The sequence below is a fragment of the Lagenorhynchus albirostris genome, chromosome 3, assembly GCF_949774975.1.
Source record: "Lagenorhynchus albirostris chromosome 3, mLagAlb1.1, whole genome shotgun sequence".
NCBI lineage: Eukaryota > Metazoa > Chordata > Mammalia > Artiodactyla > Delphinidae > Lagenorhynchus > Lagenorhynchus albirostris.
In genome coordinates, this window is record NC_083097.1 from 160,379,212 (window position 1) to 160,402,678 (window position 23,467).

Here is a 23,467-nt window from a genome sequence, read left to right on the forward strand (position 1 = left end):
TTTCTGGTGATGGCAAGACCAGGCTGCCGTGGCAGGCAAGCACCGGGATTTTAATACACAGCACGACACTCGCAACAATGGGAAGGGCAGGCAGAAAAGCAGGCCAGAACATTCCACAGTCCAGGAATGGTCGGTCTTTTGGAAAGTACATTTGTGCATTTTTCCAGAATACTCAGTAGTAAGGCCGTCTGGGGTTGTTCTGTGGGAAGCAAGAAAGATAAAAGGGGAGGTGGTTATGCTGTGCTAAAGGGAGCTAGCAGTTCCTCCCGTCTAGAACCTAGTGGGGGCAGCTAGCCCACATCCTCTAGAAGGGAGGGCAGGCTTTGGGGAGGCGAGGCAGGCTCGAACAAGGTGGAGAGGTGGGGTGGGTCTGCTGGAGAGCCTAGCCGGACTGCGGAAGGAGGGACACTTCTGTGACCAGCACCACCACCCGCCTACAGCGAAGGAACTGCGGCGGCCCGGCCACAAGCAATATAGGGGGATAGGGACACACGCACCAGGGGGTTGGGCCGGAAGCGGTAGGCCAGCATCATCCTCTTGCGGAAGGCCTCGTACTCGTCATCTTCCTTGGAGAGCTCGGCTGGCCGGTCAATGCCAAAGCCAGCACCATCTACCGTGGTGGTGCCCCTGCATTGGGGCAACGGGTGGTGTGAGCCGGGGAGCAGGCTGGTGCCGGCAAGAGGGGGGGTGAGGGACCTGAGCTTGGGGCAGGGAGGCTTCACCCGCCGTGGCTGGGCTCAGCAGCAGCACCCCAATGCAGCTCAATGTGGGGGCTATGCTGGGCTGGGTGACATCTGTCTGGGACACTCCTGGCACTGTGGGAAGGTGGAGAGCCTAAGACGGCCCAGCCACCAGAGTCCAAATCCCTGACTCCCAGCTCAGTGACAGGGCTGGACCCAGGCCCTGGGCCTATGTCTCCGTGTGGGACTTCTCCTCTCCCCCCTCCCCCCTGGCATGGGAGGCCACACTCACTTATTGACTGGGTTCTTGATGCCCTGGCCTTCTGAGCCCAGGCCATCGCCCTCCTTCCAGCCCATCTTCATCAGCATCTGGTAGCCGATGTTCTCTATCGTCAGCTTGAACTCCTTGTACTCTGAGTAGTCAGGCTCACGGCCCTCCTGCAGGGGGAGGAGGTAGCCGTCATCCACCAGGGCTGCAGCCATCCCCAGTCCCAGCTCTGGCCTGAAACCCCACCCCCACATGGCTTCATTGGCCGCTGGGACCACCTGCCCACCTGCCTCCCCACCACTAAGTCAGACTCCTTGAGAAGAGATCAAGCTGCCCCTTCTCAGAGGCCCCAGGGCCAGAAGCAGTACTGAGCTCCCTGGTGGCCAAGTCAAAGAGGGTAAGGTGACAGGTCACACAGGCCTTGTCTACCATGAGAAAGATTAATGGTTCACCAGTGAAGAAAAATGCCATGTTCCAAGAGCAATTTGTTACACAGAGTGCTAAAAGGAGTGCTGTGGTCACATGAGGTGACCATCACATTGGTGAGATTATGTGGTACAAAGCAGTTTAAAAAAAACCCTCAAAAGACTATGTGGAATGTTCTGTCAGCCCTCTCCTCTTGAGCATGAAAGCAGCATGGGAAGAACAATTTCACTCTGGAGAGCCCAACACATGGGGGCGTCTGCCCGAGAAATGCTTTGCCTGTAAACTGCACATAATTGGCTCCACTGGAAGCAGAATTTCCCTAAAGCCCCAGCAAATGTCTCTAAAGCGGCAGTTGAGATGCTATTTGCTAATTCCCTACACAGATGGCACCTGTCATAAGCAGGTGCCACCCGTGGCAAGAGGGTCCTACCCCTCTTGTGAGCGAGCAGGCCCCTGAGGCCACCGCAGGTGCCTGCCACCTGAGGAGGCTGCAGGAGGGGCTGGGACACTGCGTAGGCTGCCTGCTAGACAGGCTCACAGCAGGGGCTGGTGCCTGGGGCCTCTCCCAGCCTACCTTCAGGGCCTTGAAGGTCTCCATGAACTTCTCCAGCTCATCGGGTGGCAGGAAGTCTCCGATGAAGTGTTTGCCCCGGCCCATCTTCGTCAGCTGCTCCGCCCATTCTGCCCAGAGATGGGGTAAAGGTGAGAGGAAGAAGGAGGGTGTGGCAGCCCCACAGCAGAAGTATGAGTCCCGGGGGGAGTCTGGGGCCGTGGGGAACGAGGTAGCTGGTTGAGACCTCGAGCCCTGCTCTCCCACGCAGCCCTTGTGTACCGTGTTCAAACGCCAGTGAACACTCAGAGGACCATCCTTTTGCCACTGAAGAAACAGGCACGAAGAGGCCAAGTCTCTTGCTCAAGGCCTTACAGGCTGGATAGGTGGCTTAAGACCCCAATGTGGTGTCTCCAGGCACTTCCTGGGCCGGTGAGTGGGCTTCCTGAGCCCACAGCACCCTGAAGAAAAGGGCACCCTCCACCCACCCCTGTAACTCGCTCCTTGGCCCACCCCGAGTCTTGTCCATCTCCATGCGCCGCAGCTGGTGCTCCCAGGTGCCCAGCTCGCTGTCCACCTCCTCGTCGCTGTCGTAGCCATGCTGGTGCTGCTGCAGCGCCTTCTCCCACAGCAGCTGCATGTCCTGCATTGCTCGCTTGTGCTGCATGATCATGTCGTACATCTGTTGCATCTGTGGGTGGCACACGCCAGTGAGCAAGGCCGTGCACTGTGCGTGCAGGAAGCTAGCCCCCTCACCTCCCCTGTGCATGCTGGGCACCCCTTTTCCCCCCTCCCTGGAGCAGGCACAAGAGCAGGGCTCAGAGCAAGTGTTCAGGAAGGCACCGAGTCCTGTGTCAGGACATGCCCTGGGTTCCCTGAATCTCTATTTTGAGCAGGGAGGACCCCGGCCTGGAATCTGGAATATCCTGGGTACCATCACTGTGGACCAAATGAGGGTGACGTGGGCTCCTGACCACTGGGAGGGTCGAGGGTGATGTGATGGGGCTGCCAGCCTGGAGGAGGTGGCCCAGGTAAGCTGTCCCAGCTGTCCATATCCTGGCCACAGAGCTCCCTGCTGAGCCAGCCCTCACTCCCAAACTGCCCAACACCAACTGAACAGCTGTCGCATCGTCCAGGGCACCCAGTGCCAGACAGGCTTATCCTGTACTGAGTGCTGCAGGGAACTGTAAGGAAAACTTAAATGGAGACTATCCAGTCAGGACCAGCCCGCGAGCGCAGTGGGAAGTAGCTGTGGAGCATCAGCTGAGAAGGCTGCCCAGGCAGCATGAGAAGGCTCTGGGCCCAACTGTGGGCTTGGGAGGGCCCTCAGGGGGTGGCTTGCCATTGATGGGGGACCCACCTGCCCAAGAGCCTCTCCCCTGACTGTGGGATTCACCCGGCACAGGGAGGCTCAGGAAGAATACACGTGACCACTGCACCACGGGGCAGGGTGGGAGACGATACTCCACCAGCCCCTCGGAGCCTGCCTGCCCTGCCCCCCAGGGCCTTACCTCCTGCTGCTCCTTCAGCTGCTTCTTCTGGGCATCCGAAAGCTCTGTGACACCCACCAGACCCACGGGCTTCCCCTTCTCGTAGCCTAGACCCTTGAGGTCCTGAACTAGAAACAAGACACAGGCTGGTCAGCAACAGACACGTGGGCTTGGCCGTGCATCTGTGTCCCAGGCAGAGTCCATGTGCTGACGACACCTGACGCACGTGGCCCATGTGGCAGGACACTTAAGTTGGAACAGTTAGTACGCATGTCACTTGATGACCTCGGGGGGCTTTGCTCCGCTCTATCGTGTGTACTCAGTTCCATCCCCACATGACTGCTCCAGGCAGGCTCTGTGACCCCACACTGCAAATGCTGACACCAAAACTCAGGAGGTCTGGGGCCTCACTCAAGGTCACACAGCTAATGGGTGACAAGGCAGGGAATCTGCAAAGCCAGAGATGCTTGCACACAGGCTCTTGGAAGTAAGCCCCACGGTGAGCAGATACCTTATGTAGACACACAGGTCTGGAGTCTGGCAGAAGACTCAGCTGCGTGGTTCTGTTAGCTCCTTCTGGGGAAGCAGCCAACCATCTTTAAAGCAACTGACATTTAAGCTGGCATCCCCTTTGGAGCTTGGCTGGAGCCTGCAACGCTAACTCACATCAAGATGCTGCAATGGCCCCATCTGGGTGGTGGAAACAACCACCCCTCAGGTGGCGGCTTCCTGGGGAAGAAGCCAGGCAGAACGGGGTGCAGAGGCCCCTCTGGGGGGATGGAAAGAGCCAGGTCTTCCCAGCTCAACGGGACTGGGTTGTCGCCTGCAAGAACCACCCGCAGGTTCTCCTGGACCCTAAGATTGCACACCAATCCCTCCTCGGTCTATGGGGGCTCTGAGAGATGTTGGAGAGCCCCATGGAGAGAGCAAGGGAGCCAAGGTCTGAGCAGCCTGCTGTGTGCCTGGATCACGTCCACAGTCCCTTTCCTCCTTGGGCGACTTCACCAGTGAGCAGGCAGGTGGGGGCTGCCCACGCTCCCCTGAGGACAAAGTGGGCCAGTGGGGCTTGAATCTGAGCCTGAGACTTCGGAGCCTGTACTTGTCCCCTAGAATGTGAAGGACCTGGCAGCTGGGGCTGGACCTTGCGGACACGATCTCAGAGGCGGGGGTGTGCGTGCGTCAGAAGAGCCCTCACATCTGAGCACCCTCCTTTACTGCGGGCACCAGGTTTGGCACTTGAGCAGCAGTCCGACCCTAGGCACCCTCAACCCCGGGTAGAAGTGCTATCTAGAGCCCCAGGGAGTACCAGACTTTTCAGTCAGCAGCTTTTCTCTTTGGCCAAGGGAGGCACTCAGCCAGAGACCACTCTCAGAGCTGGGCGGGCAGGGCCAACAGGCCAGGCCAGCCCTGTGACCTGGGGGAGATGCCTTCCCCCTCAGCCCATCCTTGTGTGGCAAATGTGGGTGTTGGCGCCAGGGCATATATGGCTCTTCTTTGTGCCTGTGTGTCCAGCTCCAGTGAAGTCAGGGGTGAGGGAGGTTGAGAGAGTTCTGCCCATGGTGCAGGCTGCGTGGTGAGGAAGTCAGACAGACGGCATGAGACGGCCAATTAACAGTCACCAACATCATCTGCAAAATGTGATGACAACAGACCCCCACCCTTATGGGTTTGTGGTAGAAAATGAGAAATGAGGCCACACATTGGCTGTCCCTGAAACTGTTGTCAAGGAGGGAGACGCTGGAGATCATTGTGCAAAATTGACTGTAGCAATAATTGTTCTTATCACTGTGCGTTTCCTGAGCTTTCTATGACAAAACTGAATCCAAGTACTTTAAAGCTTAAGGGAGAAAACAGGACTATCTATATGCTGTCTGTAAGAGACTTACTTTAGATACAAAGACACAAGTAGGTGAAAGTCAAAGGAAGGAAAAAGAAATTTCAAGCAAATAGTAACCAAGACAGAGCTGCACTAGCCATACTAGTATCAGACAAAATATACTTTAAATCAAAAAAGGTTTATGAGAGACAAAGAAGGATGTTATATATTTACAAAGATTTGATACAGAAAGAAGATATAACAATTAAATATACACACAGACTTAACAACAGAGTCCCAAGATAAATGAAGCAGAAATTGACAAAACTGAAGGGAGAAATAAACAGTTCCATAGTAACTGTTAGAGATTTCAATACCCTATTTTAAATAATGGACAGAAAATCAGTAAGGATATAGAGGACTGAACAACACTATAAACCAACCAGACCTAATAGATATCTTTAGAACATGCAATCCAACAACACCAGAATACACAGTATTCTCAAGTACACATGGAACATTCTCCAGGATAGATCATTTGTTAGGCCACAAAACAAATTTTAATAAATTTTAAAAGACAAATCATACCAGGTGTCTTTTCTGATCACAATGGAATAAAGCCAGAAATCAGTAATGGAAGGAAAACTGGAAAATTCACAAACATGGAAATTAAACACACTCCTAAACAACAAATGGGTCAAAGAAGAAATCACAAGAGATCAGAAAATGCTTAGAGATGAATGAACACAACAGCGCAGCACACACCAAAACTTCTGGGGTGTAGCAAAAGCAGTGCCAAGAGGGAAATGTATAGCTGTAGATGCTCACGTTAAAAAAGAAGATAGGGCTTCCCTGGTGGTGCAGTGGCGAAGAATCCACCTGCCAATGCAGGGGACACGGGTTCGAGACCTGCTCTGGGAAGCCCCCACACGCTGCGGAGCAACTAAGCCCGTGCACCACAACTACTGAACCTGTGCCCTAGAGCCCAGGTGCCACAACTACTGAGCCCGTGTGCCACAACTACTGAAGCTCGCATGCCTAGAGCCCGAGGTCCAGAACAAGAGAAGCCACTGCAATGAGAAGCCCGTGCACCGCAACAAAGAGTAGCCCCAGCTCACCACAACTAAAGAAAGCCCACGTGCAGCAACGAAAACCCAATGCAGCCATAAATAAATAGATAGATAGTTAAATAAATAAAGACCTCTGATCAATACCTAACTGTACATCTTAAGGAACTAGAAAAAGAAGAGCAAACTAATTCCAGAGCTAGCAGAATGAAGGAAATAACGATTAGAATGGAGATAAAAGAAACAGGAAATACAAAATACGAGAGAAAAATCAATGAAACCAAAAGTTGGTTTCTTGAAAAGACCAACGAAATGGACAAATCTTCAGTTAGACTGCCTAAAAAAAAACAGAAAAGACTCAACTACTAAAACAACAGGAGGATACAGAAGTCCACTTTATCTGCAGGGGATACATTCCAAGATCCCTCTAGTAGAAGCCTGAAACTACACATAGTACTGAACCCCGTGTATACTATATATACATACATACGTATGATAAAGTTTAATTTATAAATTAGGCACAGTAAGAAATTAATGACAATAGCTAATAATAAAATAGAACACTTATAACAACATACTATTATAAAAGTTATGTGAATGTGGTTTTTCTCTCCCTCTCAAAATATCTTATCACAAATGTAATGCCTTTTCCATTTTAACTAAGTACTCAGCACACACTGTGGCCATAACTTTCGCAGTTTGAGGTACGACAGCAAAACTAGCACAAACTTCTTTTTCCTTCTTCACAATTTCACGGATAGATGATTTGTTCTCACCATAGATCTTGGAGACTTCAGCTTAAGTCAAGAACTTTTACCCTTTCACTTAAAGGAAATACTTGATGGCTTCTCTTTGGCATGTCTCATTGCCAGCATCACTACTCTGTGCTGTGAGGCCATTATTAAGTAAAATAGTAAAATAAGGATTATTTGAACATAAACACTGCAATACCATGACAGTCAATCTGATAACCGAGTGACTACTGGTGACTAACGGGTGGGATATGCTGGTCAAAGGGATGATTCACATCCCAGGCAGGGTGGAACAGACAGCATGAGATTTCATCGCAATACTCAGAATGGCACAAACTGGATCACCTAGAACGGCACAAACTACCAAAACTAACTCAAGAAGTAACAGAAAACTTGAATAGACCTATAACAAGTAAGAGGACTGAATCAATAATCAACTCTCCCCTCCAGCCCACCAAAGAAAAGCCCAGAACCAGATAAATGCACTGGTAAATTCTACCCAAGATTTAAAAGAGGAGTTAACACCAATTCTTCTCAAATTCTTCCAAAAAGTTAAAGCAGGACACACTTCCTAACTCATTCTATGAGGTCAGCATTATCCTGATACCAAAAGCAGACAAAGACAATATAAGAAAACTACAGACCAATAATCCTTATGAGCATAAATGCAGACAGAAATCTGCAACAAATTATTAGCAAACCAAATCCATCAGCATGTAAATAATTAGTAAACTAATTATTTACTACAACGGAGGGGGATTTATTCCAGGAATGCAAGGGTGGTTTCATCATACAAAAATCAATCAATGTAATACTCCACATTAATAGAATGAAGGGAAAAACCCACATGATCATTTCAATTGATATAGAAAAAGCACTTGACAAAATCTAACACTCTTTCATGATAAAAACACTCAATAAACTAGGAACAGAAGGGAACTTCTTCAACATGACAAAGGTCATCTATTAAAAACATACAACAACATCATACTCAATGGTGAAAGAACAAAAGCTTTCCCCCCTAAGATCAGGAACAAGGCAGGGATGCCTGCTTTCACCACTTCTGTTCAGCACAGTACTGCAAATCCTAGCCAGAGCAATTAGGCAAGAAAAAGAAGTAAGAGGCATCCAAATTGGAAAGGAAGAAGTAAAACTATCCTTATCTGCAGACGACATGATCTTATGTGTAGAAAACCCTAAAGACTGTTACCCCAGTAAATGAATTTAGCAAAAGATAAAAGATACATAATCAACACACAAAAAATCCGTTGTATTTCTTATACTAACAACAAATAATCCAAAAAGGAAATTTTAAAAAAATTCCATTTGCAACAGCATCATAAAGAGTAAATCACTTAGGAATAAACTTAACAGAGGTTCAAGACTTGTACAACAGAAAGACAAAACACATTGAAAGAAATTAAAGGAAACCTAAGTAAATGGAAAGCTGTCCCATGTTCTCAGATTGGAAGACTTAAAATGTTGTTAACATGTCAATACCTCCCAAAGCAATCTACAGATTAATACAGTCCCTATCAAATCCCAACAATGTTTTCTGCAGAAATGGAAAAGCCCATCTGGAAATTCATACAAAAATTCAAAGGACCTCGAATAGTCAAAGCGTGAGAAAGAGGAACAAAGTTGGAAGACTGACACTCCCGATTTCAAAATTTCCCACAGAGCTACAGTAATCAAAACAGTGTGCTACTGGCATAAGGATAGATATATAAACCAGTGTAATAGAGCAGAGAGCCCCAAAATAAACTTTCTATGGGATTTTTGACAAGGGTGTCAAGAGACCATTCAATGGAGAAAGAACAATAGTCTCTTCAACAAATGGTGCTGGGAAAATTGGATCTCCACATTTAAAGAAATGAAGTTGGATACTTACCTTATAACATATATAAAAATTAATTCAATTTAAGAGCTAAAACTATAAAACTCTTAGAAGAAAACATAAGGGCATATCTTCAAGACTTTGGATGTGGCTACGGTTTCTTAAGACCAAAATCATAGGCAACAAAAGAAAAAATAAATTGCACTTCATTAAAATTTAAAACTTCTGTGTATCAAAGGACATTAAGGGGATGAAAATACAGCCCATAAAACTAGAGAAAATTTTTGCAAATCATGTATCTGAATGGGGGTTAATATCTAAAACATTTAGAGAACTCCTACAACTCAATAACAAAAAGACATACAACCCAATTAAAAAATGGGCAAAGGACTAAAACAGACATTTCTCCAACTAAACTATAAACTGACCAATAACACATGAAAAGATGCTCAACACCATTAGTCATTAGGGAAATGCAAATCAAAACTACAATTTGATTTCACTTTATACTTATTAGAATAGCTATACAATAAGGCGAGAATGAGAAGAAACTGGAACCCTTGTGCACTGCTGATAGGAATGTAAAATGGTGCAGCTGCTGCAGAATGCAGTTTGGCAATTCCTCAATAAGTGAAACAGAATTACCGTAAGACCCAGTGATTCCACTCCTAGGTATATACAAAAAAGAATCAAAATCAGGGGTCCGAACGGTATTTGTAGGCCAGTGTTCACAGCAGCACTACTCACAATCGCCAAAAAGTGAAAATAACCCAAGCTTCTAAACAACTGATGAATGGATAAACAAAATGCTGTCTATCCGTACACTGGAATTCTATTCAGCTGTGGAAATAAATGAAATTCTGGCATGTGCTTCAACACAGATGAACCTTGAAAACATTACGCTCAGTGAAAGATGCCAGACCCTCCCCAGGAGGCTGAGGGAGGGGGTCGGCCCACCTGACAGAGGTGAGGGAGAAGCATCCACGTCCCTCTGCACCAGCTCGGCAGGCGGGAGCTCCACCTTGTCCTCTTCAGGACCCCACCGGCTCTTTCGCTTCCTCTTCATGTTGGCTGTGGTGGCTGGCTTCCCTGGGGCAGCTGAAGATGGGTTGACGTTGGGCAAGGGGGCAGATGAGGTAGGGCAGGCAGTGGCGGTGGGCATGGACCCCAAGGGGGTCTCAGGAGGAGATCTGCGCTTCAGTCCGAGGTCAGGTGCCGTGGGGGTGCCCGTGGGACCAGCCTTGGCTTTCCTGAACTCCTCCAGCTTCTGGCGGTAGTACTTGTACCCTTGGCTGTTGGGTTCATACAGAAAGCTGCAAAAGAGAGTGGGGGGCACACCGTCATTGGGCCTCAGCCCCCTACCCCTGATTTAGGGCAGAAGAAGCTTGGGCCTTGTGTAGGCACACTGGGGCCAGCTAGGTCACTTCGGGGTCATGTTAAGATGGAGGTCTCTGTCGTGACCCCTGCCCTGCCAGGCCTCAGTGGCTGCTGGTGCTGGTGGCCCAAACTAGAGGAACAGTGTGACATGGCCACAGTCTGTCATGATGCTGTTCCTGTGAGCTGAGGGCCACTGCAAGCCCCTACCCCATCTTTATTGGATGCCCATCACAGTATCACTGATCCCCTGCTTCGAAGGAAAAGGAGCGGGCTCTCTCAGACCTTCCCCAGGCTCTGCCAGGCTTCTTCCCCTGCTGTCCTAGATGAGTGCACCAGTGCCTACAAACCAAGAAATCCTGAGTTGCGAGAGACACCTGGTGCCAAAAAGGGCAGGATTTGTCCCAAACCTGACCGCTGGGCATATCTGTGCTCCTTTCTGATGCACCCTTGAGAGGCATCAACAGTGGACAGAGACAAAACAAAGACACTAAACGTCAGAACAGACAGGGAGCTCACTAGCAGCCTTGCTGGTACCTGTTGGTCCCCAAGTGCAGAGCAGGAGGTGCTGGGTTCAGAGCCGGCAGAGGCTGCAGCTCCTTCTGCACCTGCCCAGCATCTCTCAGGCTATGCATGTACTGAGCCAACAGTCCCACTTCTAGAGTGAAGAGTCACAGCCCAGTTCCACATAGCAAAACCTGTGCACGGCAGAGATTACAAAGCCCTTGACAAGAAGGGGCTAGACTTGCACTCATGAACCCGGAAAGACAGTCATGGCACAATGCTGTAATACAAAAGCAAAATGCAGGTTCGAGGATGCTGTAAATTCCTTTTGTATAAAAGGAAGTTAGCAGAAAACAAATCCACATACTATTTCTACATGTCTACGTCAGAGATGGGAGAGGGATGGAGGACTCCCAATCCCGCTAACATCCTAGGGTGGGATGGAGGGATGGGGAGACTGTGTCATCTTCTTTGTATTCCTGGGTCATGGTACAAGCATGTACACCCTTCAGAAAACCCAGTGTGGAACATTTGTAAAAGTTAAAAGAAACAAAGATCAACAAAATCGTTAAGCCTCTAGCCAAGCCAAGAAAAAAAGAGAGAGGACACCAACTACTAACAACAGAAAAGAAAGAGGGGCCATCACTACAGATCCCACGGACATTAAAATTACTACAGATTACTATGAACAACTCTATGCCCACAAATTTGATAACCCAGATGAAATGGGCCAATTCTTTGAAAGGTACAATCTGTCAAAACTCACACAAGAAGAACTAGACAACCTGAACAGGCCTATTTTTATTAAATAAATTGAATCAGTAATTAATAACCTTCCAAAAGTTCACTGGTGAATTTCACCAAACATTTAGGGTAGAAATTATACCAATTCTGTACAATCCCTTTCAGAGAATAGAAGCAGAGAGAATACTTCCTAACTTACTCAGTTACCCTCATACCAAAACCAGACAAAAACATTACAAGAAAAGAAAACTATAGACCAACATCTCTCATGAACACAGATGTAAAAATCCTCAACAAAATATTAGCAAACCTAATCCACTAATGTATAAAAAGAATAGACACCACAACCAAGTGGGATTCATTCTAGGCAGGCAAGACTGCTTCAACATTTGAAAATCAAGTAATGTGGGCTTCCCTGGTGGCGCAGTGGTTAAGAATCCGCCTGCCAATGCAGGGAACGTGGGTTCGAGCCCTGGTCCGGGAAGATCCCACATGCCGCGGAGCAATTAAGCCCGTGCGCCACAACTACTGAGCCTGCGCTCTAGAGCCTGTGAGCCACAACTACTGAAGCCCATGTGCCACAACTACTGAAGCCCGCGTGCCTAGAGCCTGTGCTCCGCAACAAGAGCAGCCACTGCAATGAGAAGTCCGCATACTGCAACGAAGAGTAGCCCCTGCTCGCCGCAACTAAAGAAAGCCCACGTGCTGCAGTGAAGATCCAATGCAGCCAAAAACCATAAACAAATGAATAAAATAAAATAAATTGAAAAAAAAGAAAATCAAGTAATGTAATCCATCAGGTCAGCAGGCTAAAAAAGAAAAATCACATGATCATATCAATCACTGTGGAAAAAGCGTTTAATGAAATCTAATACCCATTCATGAGAAAAACTCTCAGTAAACTAGGAGTACAGGGGAACTTCCTCCACTTGATAAAGAATATCTATAAAGAACCTACAGCTAACATCATACTTAATGATGAGAAACCTCAAGCTTTTCCACTAAGAACAGAAACAAGCCAAGAATATCCCACCTCCCCAATGCTTTTCATCATCATTCTGGAAGTTCTAACTAATGAAATAAGATGAGAAAAGGAAGTAGAAGGTATACTGAGAAGAAGGAAATATAACATGATCGTCTACATAGAAAAAACAGATGAAGGACTTCCCTGGTGGTCCAGTGGTTAGGACTCTGCACTCTCACTGCTGAGAGCCCAGGTTCAATCCCTGACTGGGGAACTAAGATCCTGCAAGCCACGCGGTGCGACAAAAAATAAAAATAAAAAACACAGATGGAAGAATAGACCAAAAAACCCTGGAACTTAATAAGGTATTATAGCAAGGTTGCAGGATACAAGGTTAAAATACAGAAGTCAATCACTCTCCTATATACCACCAATGAACAAGCAGAACTTGAAACTAAAAACACAATACCATTTACATTAGCATTCCCCCATATAAAATACTTAGGTAAAGGGTAACAAAATATGTACAAGATCTATATGAGGAAAACTAAAAAACTCTGATGAATGAATTCAAAGAAGAACTAAATAAATGAAGAGCTATTCCTTGTTCAAAGATAGGAAGGCTCAATGTTGTCAAGATGTCAGTTACTCCCAACTTGATTTCTAGATTCAATGCAATTCCAGTCAAAATCATTTATTCTGTGGATACTGACAAACTCATTCTAGAGCTTATATAAAGAGACAAACAACCCACAATAGCCAACACAATACTGAAGAAGAAGAACAAAGTTGGAGGACTGATACTACCTGACTTCGGGACTTACTGTAAAGCTACAGTAATCAAGGCAGTGGGGTATTAGTGAAAGAATGGACAAAGAGATCAACAGAACAGAATAAAGAGCCCAGAAACAGATCCACATACATATAGTCTGTTCTTTAACAAAGGAGCAAAAGCAATACAATGGAGCAAAGACAGTCTTTTCAACAAATGGTGCTGAAACTGGACATCCACATGCAAAAAAACCACAAACAAACAAAGAATCTAGAAACAGACCTCATAACCGTCACAAAAATTAACTAAAAATGTATCACTGACCTAAACGTAAAACATAAAACTATAAAACATAGAAGAATACCTACATAACCTTGGGTATGGCAATAACTTTTTAGATACAACACCAAAGGCATGATCCATGAAAGCAACTGATAAGCTGGACTTCATTAAAATGAAAAACTTCTGCTCTGCAAAGGACAACATCAAGAGAATGAGGAGAAAAAGCCACAGACTGGGAGAAATATTTGCAAAAGACACATCTGATAAAGACTGTTATCCAAAATATACAAAGACTTCCCTGGTGATGCTATGTTTAAGAATCCGCCTGCCAATGCAGGGGACACGGGTTTGATCCCTGGTCCGGGAAGATCCCACGTGCCATGGAGCAACTAAGCCCGTGCGCCACAACTACCGAGCCCATGCACTGCAACTACTGAAGCCCGCACGCTTAGAGCCCATGCCCTGCAGCAAGAGAAGCCACTGCAATGAGAAACCCGCGTACTGCAATGAAGAGTAGCCCCCGCTCACCACAACTAGAGAAAGCCCACGTGCAGCAATGAAGACCCAACACAGCCAGAAAAAAACAAACAAAAAAACAAACAAAAAAATCCAAAATATACAAAGAACTCTTAACACCCAACAATAAAAAAACAAGCCAATTAAAAAATGGGGGCTTCCCTGGTGGTGCAGTGGTTGGGAGTCCACCTGCCGATGCAGGGGACACGGGTTTGTGCCCCGGTCGGGGAAGATCCCACATGCCGTGGAGTGGCTGGGCCCGTGAGCCACGGCCGCTGAGCCTGCGCGTCCGGAGCCTGTGCTCCGCAACAGGAGAGACCACAACAGTGAGAGGCCCATGTACCGCCAAAAAAAAAAAAAAAAAAAAAAAAATAGGGCCAATGACCTTAACACATGACTCACCAAAGATTTACAGATGGCAAGTAAGCATTATGAAAAGATACTTCCCTTCATGTCATCAGGAAAATGCAAATCAAAACAATGAATATCACTACACATCTATAAGAACGGCCAAAATCCAAAACACTGACAACATCAAATGTTGATATGGAGCTACTGAAACTCTCATTCGTTGCTGCAGGGAATGCAGATGGTACAAGCCATTTTGGAAGACAGTTAGGCTGTTTCTTACAAAACTAAATATACCATATAATCCAGCAATCACACTTCTTGGTATAAAAGAGTTGAAAATTTATGTCCACACAAAAACCCTGCACACTGATGTTTACAACAACTTTGTTCATAATTGCCAAAACTTGGGAGCGACCGAGATGTCCTGCAGGAGGTGAATATTAAATAAACTGTGGTACATCCAGACAATGGAAAATTATTAAGTGCTAAAAAGAAATGGGCTATCAAGCCAAAAAAAGACTCAGAGGGCTTCTCTGGTGGCGCAGTGGTTGAGAGTCCACCTGCCGATGCAGGGGGCATGGGTTCGTGCCCCGGTCCGGAAAGATCCCACATGCTGCGGAGCGGCTGGGCCCGTGAGCCATGGCCACTGAGCCTGCGCGTCCGGAGCCTGTGCTCCACAACGGGAGAGGCCACAACAGTGAGAGGCCCGCGTACCACAAAACAAAACAAAACAAAAACAAAAAGACTCAGCGCAACCCTAAATACATATTACTAAGTGAAGGAAGCTAATCTGAAAAAGCAACATACTATGATTCCAATTATATGACATTCTGGAAAAGGCAAAACTACGTGGTTGCCAGGGGTTAGGGAGGAAAAAGGGATGAACAGGCAGAACACAGGGAATATTAGGGCAGTGAGAATACTCTGTATGATATCATAATGATGGATACATGTCATTACGCATTTGTCCAAACCCATAGAATACGCAACACCAAGAGTGAACCCTAACTATAGACTTTGGGTGATCATGATGTGTCAACGTAGGTTCATCAGTTGTAACAAATATACTATCCTGGTGGGGGATGTTGATAATGGGGGAGGCTGTGCATGTTTCGGGGAAGGGGGCACATGGGAAGTCTCTGTAGCTTCCCCTCAATTCTGCTGCGAACCTAAAACTGCTCAAAAAATAACATCTTAAAAAAAATTAAGAGACGAAAGCAAGAAGTCGTTCAAAGAGGGAAGGGAGCAGATGGCTGAATTTAAAAAAGACTCGTAGCAACCAGGACATGGATTTAAAGTGATTTGGTTCCTCCAAGAAAAGCAGACTGGGGAATTCGCCCACTGGGGCAGGGGGGCAGCTCCTAACGGGGTGGGTCTCCTCTAGGCTCACAAGCTTGCCTCTTCCTGGCCTCAGCTGCTGATTCATGCTGATTCTCTGAGAGGCAGCACCCAAGAGCCCCCCATGGGTATACCTGTCTGCGAGGAGCATAACAGCCCACTATGGGCCCAGGGCACAGGTGCAGGGGATTCTACAACGAAGACCCCCTCTGACTGGTGTAATCCCACCCACAGGGTTAACCAAAGTTATCACTTTAGTGTCTTTTCCTTCCAGACTTTTTCCACTGCAGATTTATTTGAACAGAGCTGTGATTCTATTTTCCGTATCCTGATATTTTAAGAATTTCTTAACCCGACAACATAAGGCTTTCCTGTCAGAATGCAGTGTAGCATGGTGGTAAAGGCATCTCCACCAACTGGCCTCCTTGCCTTGCTCACCTGTTAAAGGCCAACACGCCAGGCTGTTGTAAAGAACAACATGGTTCACCCGGGTGATGTGTTAAGAGTCACACGTGGCTCGAGGTGTGCTGGTTGCTACCACCTTCAACAACTTGCCTTCCGATGGCCACGATTCCACTGGGGAGATGCAGTTATAGGAGTTTAGCCCACTGGGGCTGGACTTTCATTGTGTTACTAATTTTTCAAGACTATGACAGTGCTATATATATAACATTATTTCTGGGGATGGCATCTCAGAAGTAGAATGACTGGTCAAAGGAACAGACATTTCCAGCTTCTTTACGGATGAGCACAGCTATTACAATTGTTTCCCAAAACTCACAGCTGCTGGGAAATCAGAAGGGAAGGGTCCAGAGCGGCAGGAACACGGGTGGCTGTTAGATTTGGGGTGAGAGGAGCTGCCTTGCACCTGACCCCATGTGAAGATGAAACAGTCTGCTTGGTATGAACCTGCATGCCTTGCCCAGGTCCAATGTGTGGAGTGCCACCTGTAGTTCAGCTCTGGTGTTGAAATGAGCTCCCCCAGACCACGCTGGTCACCTTCAGCTACTTCTCTGCCAGACACCCCCAGGCTCTGTCCTCATCCGTGGCAGTCACCCTCTAGCCTCCATCAAAGCCACACCCAACAAGCTGGATGCCTGCCAGTAATGCCCCCACAAGGCGCAAGAGCTGCAGGGAGGGCCTGGAGTCACTTGTGGTGATAATGTCTCTTCGCTTTGACCCCAGGGAAAAGGCTCGGCTGGAGCTGCTGAGCCCTGGACCCCTGTGACCAGGGAGAGCCACTTGCGCTGGGGGTTTTGTACAGAATTCCACTACCTCGCCCACTTTGCCTGAGATAGATTTTTTGTCAACTCTTGTCACGCTAAGTGACAGTACATTAAGTTTCCTGTTTAAATAAACTTACTTAGGTAAATGAAGAAGAAAAAAAAAAGACGTAGTGACTTATACCGTAACACTGCAACACTGGTTTGGGTAGTGCAGAGTGGTGGCCGATATCACTACTTTGTGAGGAGATCCTGGGTCTCCTGAACTCTAGACCCAAACACCCCACAGCCCCCATGAAAGCTCCTAGCTACCCAGGTACCAGACACAGGGACACCTGAAACCCTCAGCAGCCCTTCCCCACCCCCGGCCCCACGCGATGGTTCCCTTCTGCCCCCATGTGCCTCAACCTGGTGTGCCTGACCACCCTCCACAACTGTGGCCAGATGATCCTGGAAGAACAGCTGACCCTGTCACTCCCTATGCAGACCCTCCAAAGGCTCTCAGTGGACACCTGAGCCCTCTGCGACCCAGCCCGGCCCGGCTCCAAGGCCCATCTGCACTGCGTCAACGCTCACCCTGCTCCCCCGCCAAGGTGGCACAGCGCCCGCCATCTCTGCCACTTCACTCCTGCGTGGCAGTCCCTCCAGACGCCCTTCACTTTGTTCCATGTCTAGCTCAGGCTGGCTCACATGTAGTAGATGCAACTGGCCGCCTGCCCGGCATCCACACCTTCTTCTTTCTTCCTGAGTCCCTGATGGTGTCTAGAGCTGCAGAATCGACCAGCCCAGATGGCTGCTGCTCTAGCACATTCGTTAAAAGCGCCATCGCATCTCCTCACTGACTGAATGGGGACTTGGGTTACTCGTGGCCAAGTGTCCTCATGGGTGCATCACCTCCACAACAGGTTCAGCGTCCACCTCACAAACCTCTGCCGGCCCCCGCCCTGCAGCAGTGACCACCCCTCCCACACCCCAACATCCAGCCCCCCGACCCGCCTTCCCCCACAAAGAGCTGGGGCTGAACCCACCCAACGAATGACAGAGCGGGGGGAGCACAGACCCAGCCTGAGGGAGTGGTGTGTGACTCTGTGGCTGGGAACAGCAGGGAGGCCAGGATGCTTGTCCCACCCACTCTGTGGAACCTGCACACAGGCTGTGGGTTCCCCCTCCCCAGAGCCTGAGGTATCACATTGCCTGCTTTCCTGCCATTTCCCTTGTCGTAAAGATGAGACCCTCAGGATGCAAACAGTGAACAACAATTCTGTGAGTTTCTGCTCGAGAGCCTGGCCTATTCTGTTACAAGGGAGCAAGGCAAGTGCTAGAGACTTTCTCCATGAGGCACCTGGAAAACACAAGGCCCCAAAGGTCCACACACCTGCCTCAGAGATGATTCAGGGCACCGACGTGCACTTGGGGAATGCCTATGCAGTGGCACGCCTAAACTCTGTGGCCAGAAACTCCTGGACCTGAGTCCTGGCCCTGCCAACTTCTTGCCATGGGACCCTAGCACGTCTCAATACCACACCAAGCCCATTTTCTCAGCGGGGGAGCTGTGACTAGGGTGAGAGGTTACCTCTCCAGTGGGTTCCCCCCCACCGCTTACCTGAATGCCTGGTTCTCGCGGTTGTTCTGGAGGGCAATGGTTTCCACCTCAGGACCCCCATCCGCTATGAACCTGGCCAACTTTTCTGCGAGGTTCTTGACCTCTTCATCCTCTGGGGGTGAAACTTTAAGCAGGCTGTCAGTACTGAGCTCAACTCACCACACCCAACAGCCTAATTTCTGCTAAGAACCCCGGGCAACAAGAGGGGTTTATTTTAGGAACAATACAAAGAAAAACAGGCAAATGGGAATCAGATTACTGCACTGGAACCAAACACCTGAATTAATATAATAATATATCTTGAGCTTCTGCCCCCCACACCCGACCCCTTCCCACCCCATATGTCTGGGGGTTTTGGACCCACACTGGGACATGGGAACAGAATGTGAGGGAGAGTCTGGGTCCAGGCTGGAGGAGAGATGGGAATCCCCACCTCAGTCTTTCTGCTGGCAGCTGTCCCCCCAGGTCACATGGGGAGATGGGCCTGGCCCACCTCTCCTGGGAAGAAGGTCAGGGCAAGGGACTGCAAGTGACAGACATGATGAACCAACGTCTGTGGCCCACATTTGGCTTAAACATCAATCCCCCTGCTGCCCACCAGCACCTGGCTGGGGTTTCACTTCATTACAGCTGGAGACCAGGCAGCATCTTACCCTCCCGACACTCATCCCACCAGCTGACCGTTTTTGTCTCCTGGCCCCCCTCGACCAGTGTCAGTCACTGCATTTGTCTCTAGGTGTCCTCAGTGCCCAGCATGCATCAGGTGCTCATTAGCACTTGTGAAAATGACCATGAACCAAGGGGCAAATGTTCCTCCCCTGTGCCCCGTTTACATGCACAGGGCTGAGCTCCTGGACATGACCTTGACCTTTACCTTGACCCTTAGATTTCGTCTCAGAGCACTGGCAGGGAGGGCAGTGCTGGTCCCAGCATGACCCCAGCTCCCTGGGAGGGCATAGACCTGCACTGTCAACGCCACCCCACACCACGACGGGTTCCAGGAAAGGAACCCCGATTCCACCTGGGGCGTGGTTTGTCCACACGCCTCCCTAGAACCTCCCACCCCCTTCAGCCACCTACCTTTCTGAGAGGCTGCCTGCAACTTCTGTGCTTCCTTTCTTATCTCAGCCACCTTCTTTCTGTAGTAGAGGAATTCCCTGCTATTCTTATCATGCAAAAACCTGGAGAGTTTTGTAAAACAAAGAGTGTAAAATGAGCAACGGGGATGGGTGGACCCATGCAGCTTCTGAAGACATACTGTGCAAAAGCAAGCTGGTGAGCAGAGACACCTCGATGGGGCCCAAAAATAAGTCTCCACACCACACTGGGGCCCCTTGCTACCTCTGGTGTGAATTAGAAAGCTCTCAGAACAGTATCTGGCCCACGCAAGTAAGCACCCAGCCCCGGGCAGCTTCAGTCACCACCAGGGTTTTACAAGAACATTTGCATGTACTAACATGTGGCAAGAACATTAAGTAGCAGTGGTCTTCCCCTCCCAGAAGTACTTACGAAAATGCTGGGTTATCCTTGTAGTTCTCCATAGCTACTTTTTCTAACTCGGGGCCTCCTTCTGCCACAAAGCGGGCCAATTTCTCTATCACTTTCCGAGTCTCGGCTCCCTCTGGGGGTGAAACTTTAAGGAGGCTGTCAGTACTGGGGTTCAACTCACACACCCCACAGTCAACAGGCACACTCTCTCTACGGACCACAAGGACAGAGGGGTCGGGGGAGAAGAGGGTGAAATGCGGGAGGTTGTCGGGCGTCCCGGGTCCATGCACAAAGCACCATGATGAGGGGTGAGTCGGTCTAGACAGCCTTTGCGAGACATGCTGGAGGGAGAAAAGTGTGTGAGCCTCCCAAAGGCCAAGCCAGTCCCCAGGCTGGCAGGGAGATGTTGGAAAACATAGCCACCCTCCCCCTCCTTTTGTGGAATGCTCAATCCCTTTCTTTACCAGTGTTCAGTACAATAAATCAATTCCCTTTCATCCTTCAAAGACAAATTCTTTTTTTTCAAATATCATTACAAACTCTGATTTTAAGATGTCAGTGGGTTTCAATCCAACACAATTAATATCATCACAGAAGCTCAATCACCCCCTCTGTGGCCAGTGGAGCCTCTTCAAGCTGGCTCCCGAGGCCTTTGGACATGACCCCAGTCTCTGATGGCCTCCTTGATACCTGCTGGGACAGGGCACTTCAGGATCATCTCAGACGCTTCCTGCCCAGACCTAGAGCCAGCCATTTCTCCAAGAAGTCCTGGTTTCCATGAGTGAGAACATGTGTTTCCAGACCAACATCTGGGCGCTAGGGACACTCATTGCAATGGGTTTAATTGTTACCTCAGAGCACTTTCAGTGAACACCACTAAAAAATATATTTTGGGGGCTTCCCTGGTGGCGCAGTGGTTGAGAGTCCGCCTGCCGATGCAGGGGACACGGGTTCGTGCCCCGGTCCGGGAAGATCCCACGTGCTGCGGAGCGGCTGGGCCCGTGAGCCATGGCCGCTGGGCCTGCGTGTCCGGAGCCTGTGCTCCGCAACGGGAGAGGCCACAACAGTGAGAGGCCCGCATACCGACAAAAAAAAGAAAACAAAAAATACACATATATGTGTGTATATATATATATATATACACACACACACATATATATGCGTATATATTTTTTTATTAGCCTCCACTTTGAGCCACATGGAACTTGCTTTTGTATTTACTGCTGGCCTGTTTCTGAGACTGTCAGCCACCATACAGCTCACATCCCTCATGAAAACTCCCAGAAGAAATTTCTTGATGTCAGTCAGTGCTTAGGAATGTTTGCTCCTCCTGGCAATGGGGCCAGACACTGAGCCTGTGGCCACTCTTATTCCCCCTGCTGCTTGTACTGCCAGGAAGCTCGCGGGGTTGGGGTGGCGGGGTACAACATGTGGCCTAAGGAGGACCTATAAGAGGTCTCAGAGACATTCTGTGTCCACCTTTTTCCTAAGCCTCATCCTCCTCCCACATGCCTGGCAACGACCCTGACCTGGTCACTTTACAAGCACAGGTGCTTTTCTGAGGTTGTATCAACAGCAGGCCATAAAAGCCTCAAGGGCCTTGAGACACCCACTGCCCCTCATAAAGTAGCAGTTCCCAGCAGGGTACCATTGAACTGCCAGGGCCCCTCTCTGAGGAAACACCACACTCACTGACTCCATTCTGACTAATGCTCCAAGCTTCGAGGTTGGCCCCTGATCTGTTTAGATGCACGGCCTGAAGCCGGCACCCTCATCCAGAACAAGAGGCCTAGAGGCTGTCATGGCATGATTATATGGTCGCTTCAGTCTGTCCTGTCAAGGAGACATGACTGTGCTAGCCATCCTGGAGCAGAGGTGGCCTAGGGCCAGGACTTCACACAGCTCGTTCTCCACACAGCACCGAAGTCTCGTTCTGAATATGGTCATGGCTGGATGCACTAGGAGTGCCACCATCACCACCCTCCTCCGCCCTCCTCCACCATGGGGCTGGAACTGGCTCACCCAAGGCCAATGACTGTCCTTCCCTGGGCAGGAGAGCACGCCCTCCAACCGGCACGCTCATACCTCTGGCCCAAACTCGTGGAGACAAGTACTCGCACTGAGGAGCTCCTCTTCTAGTACTGGATGAGGAGGGCACAAGTGAATGCTCCCCTGAGAACGCCCCCCCGGAGGCCAGCCCCCACACAAGTGGACAGTGGGTCCCACAGCTCCCAGGATGAAGCCCACACTCTGCAGCCCCTCCATGCTCCCCATGCTCTGCTCCCCACCCCTTCCTTCACCTCGCTCATCCTGAAGGCACCCCCTGACCACAGCCCCAAGCACCCCACAGCCCTGGCTGCGCTGTCCCCGGTGCCCGTGGACCCTGCTGGAGCAGCTGGAGGGGCAGCCGTGGAAGGGGGGCAGCAGCCCCGGCCCCTCACCTTTGATCTCCAGCCACTGTTCATAGTCCTCCTCCTCGTCCTCGTCAGGAGACTGGAAGACGCTCGGGCGGCTGGCCACGGGCAGCTGCTTGGCATGCACGTAGTTCTTCATCTGGCCCGGCGGGCTACTGATGAGGGGGGGCCTCTTCCCGGTGCGCGGGAGCACACGAGGCGGGGCAGCGGGCGCACTCGGGCGGGCATCTTGGGATACAAGGAAGGATACCCACACTCAAGGTCTGTGGTGCAGGTTTCCTATCTTCCTGCCTAACCTGCACACCCTGAGCCCCAAGTGGCTGGGTTCTTAACTTCTCGCATAGCACTGGTAGGCAGTGGGTGACCAGAAGCACTCAGGGAGGACGCCACCCCCATTTTACAGATGAGGACCCCTGAGGCGCAGAGAAGAACCTACCGTGGTCACCCAGCCCGGGACTCTGCAGGCGGCAACTCTGGCAGTAGGTGCCTCTGATGCCTATATCCATAGACTAGGGATGCTGCAGCTCTTCCGGATGAGACCTGAACCCCCACGTCCAGCTTACACTCACTCCCTCTGCTTGCCAGTAGCGGGCTGGAGCCAGTCTATTTGGGACTTTTCAAACACGACTCATGGCATGAGACCCTGCAGTGAAGAGCTCATATAGCCCTTTCTCCCTCTCTGTGGGCAAACTTGGCCTTGGGTTAACTGTCTTCACTGTTACCTGGGAAACCTGACAAAGGTTGAAGGTCAGCTGTTTCACCAGTAACTTTCTTACAGTAAAAATGAGACTGGTAAACTGCACAACCACAGATACAGGTGGGCTTCCCACAGGTGGTGATTCTCACACCTGGCGTGTCCCATGGGGCTCCTGTGGGCCAAGCGCACCCGCCCCCCGCCCCCGCCCGAAGAGGGTCCTGTTCCTTGCACCTGGGCTGCCGCTCTGACTCAAGCCTCAGTCCCACAACCCTGGGGCATGCTTAGTCCTGGCCCCTACCCCCTGGATCGAA

At 49.6% G+C, this 23,467-nt stretch overlaps 1 protein-coding gene across 2 annotated transcripts in view; it reads right to left on the reverse strand.

Annotated features, from left to right (window-relative positions):
* Window positions 1-23,467, reverse strand: part of SUGP1 (SURP and G-patch domain containing 1) — a 29,639-nt gene continuing 6,172 nt past the window's right edge. Inside the window, exons 4-14 of one of the 2 annotated variants that reach the window (XM_060144868.1) lie at window positions 22,487-22,687; window positions 20,067-20,190; window positions 19,638-19,738; window positions 18,558-18,681; window positions 9,844-10,199; window positions 3,436-3,542; window positions 2,438-2,615; window positions 1,949-2,055; window positions 973-1,118; window positions 498-627; window positions 1-199 (exon numbers count right to left, since the gene is read on the reverse strand). In XM_060144868.1, the coding sequence (XP_060000851.1) occupies window positions 173-199; window positions 498-627; window positions 973-1,118; window positions 1,949-2,055; window positions 2,438-2,615; window positions 3,436-3,542; window positions 9,844-10,199; window positions 18,558-18,681; window positions 19,638-19,738; window positions 20,067-20,190; window positions 22,487-22,687 (1,601 nt within the window). In that variant the 3' untranslated portion in view covers window positions 1-172. Of the gene's footprint in view, window positions 200-497; window positions 628-972; window positions 1,119-1,948; window positions 2,056-2,437; window positions 2,616-3,435; window positions 3,543-9,843; window positions 10,200-18,557; window positions 18,682-19,637; window positions 19,739-20,066; window positions 20,191-22,486; window positions 22,688-23,467 lie in introns of those variants that run through there. The other variant, XM_060144869.1, reaches the window with a different exon arrangement.